The sequence below is a fragment of the Rhinolophus sinicus genome, linkage group LG05 (assembly GCF_036562045.2).
Source record: "Rhinolophus sinicus isolate RSC01 linkage group LG05, ASM3656204v1, whole genome shotgun sequence".
Taxonomy (NCBI): domain Eukaryota; kingdom Metazoa; phylum Chordata; class Mammalia; order Chiroptera; family Rhinolophidae; genus Rhinolophus; species Rhinolophus sinicus.
The window spans coordinates 20649766-20662140 of NC_133755.1; the positions used below are offsets into that span (position 1 = coordinate 20649766).

General features: G+C 51.3%; 1 protein-coding gene across 4 annotated transcripts in view; it reads right to left on the minus strand.

Moving 5' to 3' along the window:
• GALNT14 (polypeptide N-acetylgalactosaminyltransferase 14) overlaps positions 1-12375 on the minus strand; it is a 187531-nt gene that overhangs the window by 38922 nt on the left and 136234 nt on the right. For all 4 annotated transcript variants that reach the window (XM_074331853.1, XM_019735395.2, XM_019735396.2 and 1 more), the window contains 2 exons: positions 8133-8231; positions 1169-1236 (listed from right to left, as the gene is read on the minus strand). In XM_074331853.1, the coding sequence (XP_074187954.1) occupies positions 1169-1236; positions 8133-8231 (167 nt within the window). The remainder of the gene's footprint in view (positions 1-1168; positions 1237-8132; positions 8232-12375) is intronic.

Genomic DNA, 12375 nt, shown 5'->3' on the forward strand with positions numbered 1-12375 from the left:
ATTTGAAGCCAAGCAGTCTGGCTCCAGAGTCTGCTCTAACCAGCAGGCCACTCGGCTTCTAAATGAACCTGGCAGCATTCTCTTCACCAGTCTCAGTGCCAGCCACCTCCCAGCAGGACAAGTGCCTCCCCACCTCCAACCCCTTCCTCACTAGGAAAGAGAGATCAGATCACTGAGTTTCAGGACCTCAGTGTCCGATCTTATTATCCTGGACCTGGGGCACAACCCAGGCATTACTTCCAAGGCTCTGAGGCTGTGCCACAAATGTGAGTTTCCAGTCTTGCTACAGCAGATCCCAACGTGGTAGTGGCTCCTCTGTCCAGCCTCCAGCATCAGCACTGGTGGGGACAGACTTGGAGTTGTCCCCAGTGGCCCTTGCCTGCTTCCCCTGGTTCGTCACTGGGAAGCAGCGCCTCTGTCTGGGTGTGGCTGACTACCTGGAACTGCACCTGGTTGCTGGCATGATGGCTCTCAGAAGAGGTGTCGGCACTATTAATACTTGAAGTCTAACAATGCTTCTACAATTATTGTACTTGTCAAACTGAACACACAGATGTCTGAAAACGCTTGCATGCTTTTCTGGGGGAAAGTGGATTTGGAGTGTGAATGGGGGTGGGACCCAGAGTCTTTGATAGGATGAAGATGAGTGGGTGGCAGGGTTGGAAGGCAGCTGCTCATTGTGTCATGGGCAGGTGATGAGATGTCCCACCCATGATCCCAAAGACAGAGCCTACCCACTTCTCCCACGGTTATCTTCAGCCTCAGTGAGCAGATCATCACAGCCTCCCAGCCAAGAATCTCTAGTGATACAATTGTTTTCGGGCTCTGGGTCCCAGGGTCAATCCTTTGAAGGTTCAGTTCCCTTCCCGTGTCCCGGAAGCTAGGTTAGGGGGCAGTAACACACACATACACACACCAACCCAGTCAAGAATCTACTAAATTCACCTGCGTAGGGCCTTAAAGACTCACAGCAGAGAACCCAAGAAATTGTTTTAAAAAGGTAAAGTTTATTTCCTTCTTTAGCCCCACATGGACACTCAAAATCTCCATTTCTGCTACAAACCTAGGCTTTCCTCCATCCTGGAGAACCATGGGCTCGCCTCTGCCTGTTACCCAGGAGCTGGAACAGACATTTCCGTCTACAGAGCAAGGGAGCGATGTTACTTACGGTCATTGCTGAAGTCATCCACTAATATAATTTCCTGAATCAGGTTCATAGGGGTGCGGTTCAATACGCTGTGAGGTAGAAAAAGGAAAGGTCATTATGACTTCTAATGGCAAATACAGGTATTAAATCGAGTATTAAATAGACACCATTGCATCAGAGGAATGAAAACTGAGCAGCCCAAGGGCTTGTCCAGTCACGCTGCCCACCTGTGAGCCACTGCCATCGGACTCTGCTTTCTCTTAGTGAATGCCACCACCGACCACCTAGCACTCTCAAGAAATACAGGAGTCACCTTCAATGGCCCTCCCTTGCCCTGAAACCCCACACCAAGTCAGCGACCAAGACTGGGTAGTTCAACTCGAAAATGTCACTCAAATCGCTTTCACCTCTTATACCTGCTCCAACCTCTTTTGTTTGGTTTATTACAGTAGCCTCAGCCTGCCCAGGCAGACCTCCTGTGGCCTCCAGAGTGAGCTTTCAGAAGCACAGATCTGGTCTGATTGTGTGACTCTCCTCACGGATGCAAATAAATACTTTGACAAAACCCCCATCAGTGGCTTCCCACTCCCTACACCCCAAACCTCAGCATGCTCTTCAAGGCTTTTCACAACCTGGAGCCAGCCTTCCGTTCCCAGCCTCTTCACACCCAGGGCCATTATCTGGAGACATCCCGCTCATTCATAACCAACAGCCTGTTCCCCTACAGCCGCCACGGCTGAAAATGCCTGTCCTCTGCCACAAGGACCAGTTCAAATGTCACTTTCTCTGTAACAGCTTTCCAATCCACTTAGTGAGAATTAATTGCTTCCTCCTCTGGGATCCCTCAGCAGTGTGTATCCGAAGCTTCCTGCGGCTTTCACTGCTGCCTGACTCCGAGGGTTGCTCTTGCCGGCTCCTCCAGATGCTCACATCCCCAGACGCAGGTCATAACCTTGTCAAGTTACCTCTGTATTGCCAGAGTCCAGCACAGCACCCTGGCCCATCACCACCCCCTCCAGGGATATTTAGTACACACCTACTATGTGCTTGGCACTGGGTATGTGATAAAGATATGAGTTCTGCCTTCCAGAAGCTTGTGGTCTGGCAGCTACTTACTACAAACTGTAATCTTGGGCAAGTTACTTTACTGCTCCATGCGTGGGGATAATAACCGCAGCACATACTTGACGGGGCTGTTGGGAGAATTAAAGGTGAAAATGTATCTAACGCATTTAGTAGGATGTCTGGCACTAAATGACGGAGTGTAGTAGCAATTACAGTAGTACCTTGGTTTTCGAACGTCTCCGTTGACAAACATTTCGGTTTACAAACGCCATAAATTTTATGGATCTATGGTATCATTAGATAGTAAAATTCACCCTAAATTTGTGGTTTTAGGGGTTGATTTTAAAAGGTCTGGAACGGATTAACCCATTTTGCATTACTTTCTATGGGGAAACCGTGCCTCGGGTTTTCGAACGTTGCAGAACTCGAACGGTCTTTTGGAACAGATTACGTTTGAAAACCGAGGTACCACTGTATTACTATTTTGTGCATCATTCATGATTTCTGAATTGACTTCATTTACCCTCCTGTGCCTTGGATCTATATCCCCAGGGCAAGGCTGGGTTTCGGAGTTCACACTGGGTGCCAGGCCTGACTGAGAGGGCTGGATCCCGCTTCTCCTGAATGCCCCCAAACTACGTGGTTCCTCAGAAACATTCCTGGGCCACACTACCCACCCTGGGATGCCCAGAGCCCCACGTGTACAGGGGAAGGGGTTCAGATGGTGCTGACGGCGACGTTATGTGCGTCTCTCCTCTCAGGTGAACCATTCTGAGCCACTTCTGGTGGGCCATCTTTCTAAGCAGGTTGCGCAGACTCTCTAGGAGCAAAACCTTGCCTGGAGCTACCTTTATTTATGAAGCCTTAATTCTCACCATGGCAACGGGTGTAAGGTGGAGGGAGGAGCCCCAACATCAAGCCCTAAGCCCAGTTGTTGGGATGTAGAGACCAGGAGGGGCAGGAAGCGGTGGGAGGAGATCTTCCCATATCACCGTGATCTTCCCATAGAAAACACACACAAACGCACCAAGCAGCCCTTCAATCAGAAAGGGACGGGGAGAGGGAGGCAGAAGGAGAGGGGAAAACCTGCTTGAAGAATACCCTCTAATGAGGTTTGATTACGGGCGGCAGCTTCTGCTTGCCATTCCCCAAATCCCTGCCGGCTTTTTGAAATTCAAGAGTTCTCTTCTGCGAACATCAAAAGGTAAATCGCGTGTGGCTCTGCGCTGGTTGAACTGAGAGATGATTAGCGAATAAAAAATGTCCAGGGTTTAAAAAAGAAAAGAAAGAAAGGAATCGTCAGCAGGAAGTGCTAATTAGACCATTTCCTGGTAGCACCTGGCTTGTTTTGCTCCTCTAATCAGAGCAATTGGAGTGATGGCGGGGGCTCCTTAAAAGTGGCTCTGGGCTGCAAGGGCCTGAGCTGGGCAGGTGCTCTGGGCTCCTGGGGTGATCAGAGTAGTAGAAAGGTCAAGGCCAGCCCAGGAGGCCTGTCTCCCAGGCCCTCCCTTCTGCATTCTCCATCACCATTCCCCCCACCCAGACCCCAGTTCCTCCTTTGCTCTAACCATTTCTTCCCCTCCTCACCAACCCCTCACCAACCCCTCCACTGCAAAGCCTCCCTCCCTTTGCCCAGGGCGCAACTTAGCATATACTTTTTCCTGGGTTCACTCCCCACGCCACCTCTCCCCCTGTCATGCGGGACACCCTGCTTGCTGCGCCATTTGTCGTGCAGGGAGGCCTGCAGGGTCTCTGCTCCCGCTCCCCATACAAGAACGCAGGATATGGTGAGGCCAAAAAGGAACACCCACGGAGCCATAGATGGGGGAGTCATACCACTATATTCTCGCTGGCGGCACTATACTCTCACTAGAGGCTGGATCCACACTGTCCGCAAACCGCCATCCACACTTGCCAGCCCAGCCGCCATCTTCTTGCTAGCCTCCATTCTTCTCTTCTCCTTCCCTTCTCTCTCTCTGCTAGCATAGCCACAGCAGTTATATTAGTGGCCAATGGCTCACTGGTTACAGCTGACGGCCAACTAGCCACAGCTGATGGCCATCCAATCACAGTTGATGGCCATTTACTACCTGAGCCAGCACCTGTCTATGTGAGGCCGAGAGCCTGGAAACTTCTTTCTGGGGCTCTGCCCCCACACCCCCCCATGGCTGTTTCCTTCCACAGCCTCCGCATGGGAATGAAGGCTCCATTCAGTGGCACATCCAGGCCACACTCTGCCTGGGAATTATTCTAGAACTGAGTCTCCTGTCCACAGCTCACCTCTCTGCCAGAGGAGGATTGTGCAGGCAGTGTCTATACCTTCTGCTTTCTACCTGCTGCCCTAACCGAGGGGCCCACACGGAGCACCCAGCGAGCATAGCACTGTGGGCAGTGAGGGAGGCCAGGGGGCCTCCACCACCTACGAGCTGTGCAATCCTGAACAAGATGCCAGGCCGCCTGCTTTTCCATCTGTAATTACATTTTCCTTGTAAAGGCAGACGATATTAATACTTGACCTACTTCACAAGCTTTTGTGCGTGTGAAATGAGAAAATGTATTTGAAATTGCTTTGTGAACTCCACGGTGCAATATGCAGGCAGGGGTTGTCAAACGTTCCATAAGTACCAGTTGAATGAAGACCCAACTTTGGTTGAGGAGCTGACTCATTCTTGCAGCCAGACTGACTTGGTTTGAGGCTCTCTATCTGTTCATCCTCCATTTACCAGCTGGACAGCTTCAGGAAGTACTGAGTCCTCAGCTCCATAACTTTCTCAGCAGCATGAAAGGCTGTTAGCATCGTGCCTGGCACACAGCGGCTGCTCTCAGAATCTGGGTATTGATAATAATGACATTGGTTCCCAAAGTGTGATCCTGGAGCCAGTAGCATCAATGTCACCAGGGGACTGGTTAGAAATGCACATTTTGGGGCCCCACTCCAGACTCACTGAGTTAGAATATCTGAGGATGAGGCCCAAGAAACTCTTTTAACAAGCCATCCGGGTGATTCTGAGGCCTCCTCAAGTTTGAGACTACGTTAGAACACTGCTGCCTAGCTGGCTGGAGGTACGTCATACACCTGTTGTCACCTGTACAGGCGTACTTGGTGCTAGGCACTGCTTTAAGGCCTCTACATATCTGAACTAATGTGCTCTTCTCCACAATCATGCGAAGTTGAAGTGGTTATTACCATTAGTCCTTGTTTTGCAGAAATGGAAACTGAGGCAGAGAGGTAAAGGAGCTTGCCCAGGGTCACACAGGTAGTCAGGGCAGAGAAGGCAAATCTGGCCCCAGAGTCCAATTTATGAACCACTTTAACCTGAGGAACTGCTCCTCTAAGTCTCGGACTTGACAAAAAAGCAACACTAAGGAGACTCTGGATATAAACGACCAACTGTGAAGGCTCTAGAGCCCCCATGGAAGGTGTAGGGCCAAAAGCCGCCCCAAGAGGAAGGGGACAGCCCTGGGACTCACACATACACAGGGGCCCACTGTAACACCAAAGATAAACCATTCTTTGGGGCTTGTTTTCTCTCTCCTTTAGTGAGAAGAGTCACCTAATTCATCTACGTTGTGAATCTCTCTCCATCCTCCCATCACTCCCCCCATCATGTCTCTGCAGGGTTCTAAGTGCCCCCATGTGCACCTTTCCAGCCTGCAGCCCCCCAGCTAACTCAGGAGCCCGGGGCCAGAGGGCTTGGGCAGATATGGACAGAGAGGTGAAGGCCTGGCCAAGTGCTGTGCAGGAGGGAGGAGAGAAACAGTCCTCTCCAGTTCCTCAAGCATCTTTCCCTTTTGAGAGCCTGGCACAAGGCCGTCAGAATTCTAGAATGTGAAAGACGAAAGATCCTTGGAGAAGATCCTTTCATCGATGGCTAAGTGACGTAGGAAGTGCTCCTCATTCAGTCCCTTCTCCGTGGCTAGTGACTTATTTGTGCAACAGGGTATGGAGTGGAAGGAGGTACAGAATCATCCCAAAGCAAATGATACCCAGCCATGGAAGTTTCTAGAAGTTTTCTTCCTGGCCTCTGCCCCTAAAACTCACTTCCACCCAGCCTGCTGATGCTGTAAACATCCATCGGTTCACATGTGGCTCTCGGGCCCCCATTCTGCTGTTCTCCTGCACCACGCCTGGGTCTGAGCTGGGGGCCTGGCTCGCATCGCAAGTTCCTAAGAGGCAGGAATAGGTCCACACCTCTCTCAGCAAAGCTCCCAGCAGAGCTTGGTATGTAGTCTGGTACTTCATGGGTTCCTTCTGTAAAGTATGGTGTTGGTGGGCCCCAATCCCCTCCCAGAGTGTACCAGGGCCCTGGGGGCAGCTCTCCGTCTGGCTGGTGGACAGAGGGACTGGGCACAGCACCCCTAGCTGCCCCTCTTCCATCAAGGAAGTCAGAAACCTGAGTCCTGGCTCCTGTGCTTCCTAGCCCGTGGCTCTGGGCCTCCGTTCACCATGTGCACCCCAACTTCACAGGCCCTAGATGGGGCCCCAACTGAAGTGAGGGGTTCTGCAGACTTAAAGTTCAGCCTATTATGTCATTATTATTATTACTATTATTAATTACTATTATAAAGTATCATTATTACTATTATAAAGAGATTGAGGAGCAGCTGGAAGAGAAGGAGAACTATATCTTAGAGCTGAAAGGGATGAGTCTGAGGGCAGCAGCTGAAGTGCCCCCAAGAACCTAAACATAATGTTAGGGAAGTTTCGGGGGCCTGAGGCCTCCACATTATGTTATATTACAATGCCCCCCAAATGTCCCAGGCTAATGTCTGAGACATTGCTAAGAGGAAAGTTTATTGTGGGAAATGTGATGGGACTTGAAACACCGAATACACTTTTATCGCCATCTTTATAGATATAGTTAGTTACCTGCCCAAGGTCATAAGGCCAGGAAGTGGTAGCTGAGTGACAGCAGGCCTTGATGTAGTATCCCCAAGCCTCAATTTCCTCAGCTGTACAATGGGCATAATGCTGGCTTCCTGCCTCCCCAATGGAGAGCACGAGCTGAGGTGTCGGCACACGAGGGGACTTAGTGACCAGTGGCTGCTGTTACCACCATTACCAAGATGACAATAAGGCTAGAGACTTTAGTGAGGAAGGGTGGGCCAGATGGTTTTAGGGGAAAGGGAGCCTGTGGGAGGGGCTCCAGAGGAGAGGAAGGGCATGGCATCGAGAAGGGGAGCCAAAACAACCAGGGCAAGGATTCCTGGCCAAGTCTCTGCGATCATCTGAGTTTTAAGGGGAGTTCTGCTGGGAGCTGTTGCTGGGACTTTTGCTTCTCAAAAATCCACGCAGGCCACAGGCCATACGACCAAGGACATGCCTATGAGAGCAAGGGCATGGCCTAGACACGGAGCTGAGGGCGGATGCAGAGGCCCGAATGGCAACAGGGCTGTAACACGGTGGTGGCTGAGAAACCAAATGTTCGCCATTGGCGTCAGGTTGCTCTGATTTGCACCATGGGTCCTGGCAGGTGTGGGAGGCTGTGGAGAGGCAGGTGCTGGGATAGGCAGCTCTTGGCAGACCCGAGTTTTAATCCCAGTCTGATGCTGGGGGAGGGGTATGCACTCAGCCTCTCAGGACCCCAGCTCCCTTGTCAACTGTGAAATTAGGACTCGTGTTCTAGAGGCAGTCTACACAGGGGTCAAGGGCAAGGGCTCTGGGACCAGGTCCTCTATGACTCTCAGTGACCTTCTGCAAGTCACCCAACACCTCAGGCCTCTGTGTTTCCCCCATAAAATGGGAGCATAGCCACCCTCACAGGAGTGTGAGGAGCGACTGATAGATGCACATGGAGTGTCCCACAGTGCCTTGCAGGTCGTTAGAAACCCTGATATTCTTATCCCAAGGCTGGCCGCCCCAGCAAGCAGACACACCAAGTTCCGGCCCTGGAGGCTGACCAACCAGGAAGGCTCTTACCTGCGGATGGTCCTGAGCAGGGTGGAGCGGGCTTCGTTGTGGAAAGTGATGATGATGCTGGTGGGAGGGAGGTCCCTGCAATACATCAGCAGCGTGCATCTGGGGAAGGAAAGACAGGAGACAAGGAGGACCGCTGGGGGCAAAGCAGGCCTCAGGGGCTGGAAGCAAGGCATCACGGTGATTACCACTATGGACAGGACAGACGCCTGGTGTCCAGTGGGGTGGCCCCAGCCGCATAGCACTGGACAGCACCCCAGGACCTCAGCCGGTCCTAAGAGGGACCGGGAAACTCCAAGAATGACTGACGATGAACTTTCCACCACCTCAGGGGAACGTGGGCTTGGAGCCAAATTAAGCTGAGATACAGACCATAAAAGTGGGATTTCTCGCATGCCCAGTTAGAGAGCAGTGGTTCCTAGCAGCTGCACAAACTCGCCCCCGAGTCCTGGGCTCTGCTCCCCCATCCGTGCCCATGCCAGCTAGTGGAGGCCACACCGTGCTCTGGGCCAGCAGCTCCAGGCCACCACACCAAGCTGACGCCTGACCGCTGACCCCACACCGAAACCTGGCAGGTTGAAAGAAGCGGAACCCCCAAACCCCGACATAAACAATAAAACCCCATCTTGAAAAAGCATTCATTTCCACATGTCCACGATCATCTCGTATGGCAATTACATCTGGGGTCATCTCAATTTAATACCTTATTGCAAGTGAGAATTGTAGCCCGCAGCCTGAAAATGACTATAATAATGAAAATAAACCCACCAAGGGAGGCTGGTGCCACCAGGGGCTGTCCCTGAGTAAATGCTTCCTCCTGTTTCATGCTCTTTTTGAGGGCTGTCCAATCACGGGAGGAGTATTAAACGAGGAAGAAAAGAACAGACGTTTGGTGAGTCAAGCACTTCCTCTCTTCATTTTCCAATTTCTTCTTAGGCCTGGGGCTTCTAAAATGGGGTCCAGAGACCCAAGAATGGACTTCAAGGGGACCGCGAGCCCTCTGAAATTGTCTGCAAAGCCACATATGCACATGTGCCCTTTTTTTTTAGGGGAGGGGGGAACATCATTCATACTGTTTACTAGATTCTCAAAGAAGACTATGGCCTAAAATACTTCAGAATCTCAATCCTAGGCCAGGTGGCCAGACGTACCTTTGGCCTCCCTGACAATCCTGAATACTTTTTTCTATGAAAGCAAACACTGAGTAAGAGAACTTATTTCGAGAAAGCTAGGCTGTTCTGCTCAGGACCTGAGCACAGCCTGGGCTTGGGTCACCTACAAGGAGCCAAGAATCAGGGAAGAAAGGTCCCAAGGGAAGAGACAGTGGAAAAGGTGATGACCTTCAGGCTTTCCTGTGCTGCCCTCATTCTCACCACATCCTGTCAGCTCCACCTCCTAATAAAAATGCCCTGAATCCACCCTCCTCTCTCGTTCCCTGGCTCAGAGAGCTGTTACTCCTTTTTGGGATTCCTCTGGCAGCCTCCTGACCAGTCTTCCTGCCTCCAGCCTCTGCCCCTGCCAGTTATGTCCTACTGTCCACCACACAGCTCTGCCCAGGTCGCTCTGGCTTGAAGCCATCTAGAGGCTATTGATGTACTAAGTCCAAACTCCCTATCACAGCCTTCAAGACCTTTCACAGTTGCTGCTTCATATGCTGCTATAACTCCTGCCACTGCTCACACTACTACTTCTGCATGGAGCAATGCCCTTCCTCTGTCTCTACCTGATGAGCTTCTACTCACCTTTCAAGACCCAGAGCAAATGCCCCTTCTGCTGTGAAGGTGTTCCACACTCTTCTGGATAGGTAATGACCTGTCCTTTATGCTCCCATAATTTTGCACATACCTTCCAATACTCCTCAAGATGGGACTGTCTCCCCAACTTGACTACAAGTTCCTCTAGAGAAGAAGCCTCGTCCATCTCCATGTACCTAGTATGGGAGTTAAGTATACCACACGCCCATTCATAGAGAAAGGGAGAAAGTCAGGAAACGCATTCCCAGGTCAGCTGATGACTTCGCAGGTGGCTCCCAGTGATTCTTACCTCCTGGTCCTCACGCTTGTGTAGCTCTGTCCATCCCTGAATCAGGGCTGGCTTATACAACCAATAGCGTATGATGGAAGACAGTGTGTGACTTCCGAGGCTAAGTCATAAAAGCACTGCAGGCTCTGCCTCGGCCACTTGGAGGGAAGTCAGCTGCCATGAGTGAGGACACTCAAGCAGCCCTGTGGGGAGATGCCCACGGGCAGAGAAAATGAGGCTCCTGCCCACAGCCAGCACCAACTTGCCCACCATATGAATGAGCCACCCTGAGTCCACCAGCTCCAGTCAAGCCCTTAGATGACAGTGCCAAGCTGAAACTACCCAGTTAAGATGCTCCAAATTCCTGACCCACAAAGACTATGAAGATAATCAATGATCCCTATGATTTTTAAGCCACTAAGTTCTGGGCATGATTTGTTGCACATTAGATAACCATTATAAAACGGGAAGGAAAATGCCTTGAATATACCCCCAGTGAGATGAAGCCTTGCCCTTGCCTATCTTTGGACACAGACCTGCGTGCACAGCAGGTGAGGGGCACTGGGTGGCTCGAGGAGGAGGAGAGATCAAAGAACGGGGCATCGATGTCAGAGAAAGGAACCTGGGCTGTGATATCAATTTGAATCCTGGATCTGCTGAAAACTGTGTGCCCTTGGGCTCATCATTTACCTTCTCTGAGCCTCATTGTGTCACCGGTAAAATGCAGACATACCTCCCTTCCACGCTTGTGAAGACCATAGATAACTTCAGGCAAAACACCTGGTGTTTTGTAGACGCTGACTAAATGGTAGCTAGAATTATTATCACAACTATGCAGCGGCTGAACGAGCATCCACGCGATGCTCGGTGCTTCTGGATTAGAACCACAAACATAGTTCAGAAAAGGAAGGGGCCTTGGAGATGATTCAGTCCAGCCTCCTAAACTGGGCAGAACTTGGTGACATAACAGGCGTCAGTGGGAGGCTAAGTTCTTGTGTTCCGGGGCCTCCGCCCCCTCCAGCCTCCTGTGCCTACAGGATAGAGGACAGGAGGCTGTTCCACGAGGCTGGGCACATATCCCATAAGGACCTTTGGCCTGCACAGGCCCAGGGAGGGCAGGCAGCAGGGCAGTGCTTTACACCTCAAAGCACAGGTACCCTGGCTCATAGGATGTCTCCGTGTCTTCCTTCTGGCCCTGCTCACAGCTCATGGTCCCCAGCGTCATTCTTTGTCTCATATGACCCTCATGACAGTCTCTGAGAATATTTGCTCCACAGATGAGCATGGCCGAGGCTCCGAGTCTCTCAACATCACACACCTGCTAAGTGACTGTGAAGAGCTGAACTTAGGTCCCGTGACTTCTCACCTGGTATTTGTCCCTAGTGTCCCACTGTGAACTCACTCTGGTTAAGTAAGGTCCAGGAGCCCAAGGGGCTGGTGCTGAGTGGTGCCCACCTGCCTGAACCTTGTGCACAAGCTACCTGTCCTCCAAGGCCCAGGGGACACCAATAGCCCCGCTTAGGGACAAGCACTGGGCACTGGCAGCAACAAGGCCAAAGGCCGTGAAAAATCCTTAAAACTGGATGCATTGAGGAGAGCCAGCTTTCTGGGAGAGCAATCTAAAAGACTCATCAAACAGCGAGATCTATTAGGGACACGAGGGGAATGAAAAAGCCTGCCAACACTGAGCTCTGGCGCCGGCAGACGGACCAGAAAGCATGTTTATAATTTATTAAAGACTCAGGGGTTTTACTGGAGAGAAGAGCAAGTGAGCAGGAAAGATCAGTGTGGGGGTGGAACCAGGAGGAAGGGCGGGACCGCTGCTGTGTGGGGAGACAGATGCCAGCCCCAGGCTGCTGCCTGATTGCCACAGCAGCTCCTGAATAATGCATGCTCCTCTGAGTTGATTTTCCACGTGTAGTTTCTTTTTTTTTCCTTTAAAGAAAGATTCAACTAAGACTCTTGATTTTCCTTAATTCAGGTGGGTCTCAAAATGCTTCCTGAACCATCAACTTCTTGAGTGTTCAGTGCCACTTATTTGCAGAGGTTGCTTCCAAGAGAGGGTTCTGAGATGCTGGCCCAGGGTGGGAGCTTCTCCCTCTTTCGTCTCTTTCCATCTCTCCAACCAGCCAATCACTGCTCCCTTGCCCACCCCTGTACCCCCCTGCACCTGAACCTGTGCCAACTTAGGCATGTCAGCAATTCACTAAGTGAGGATCGCTGT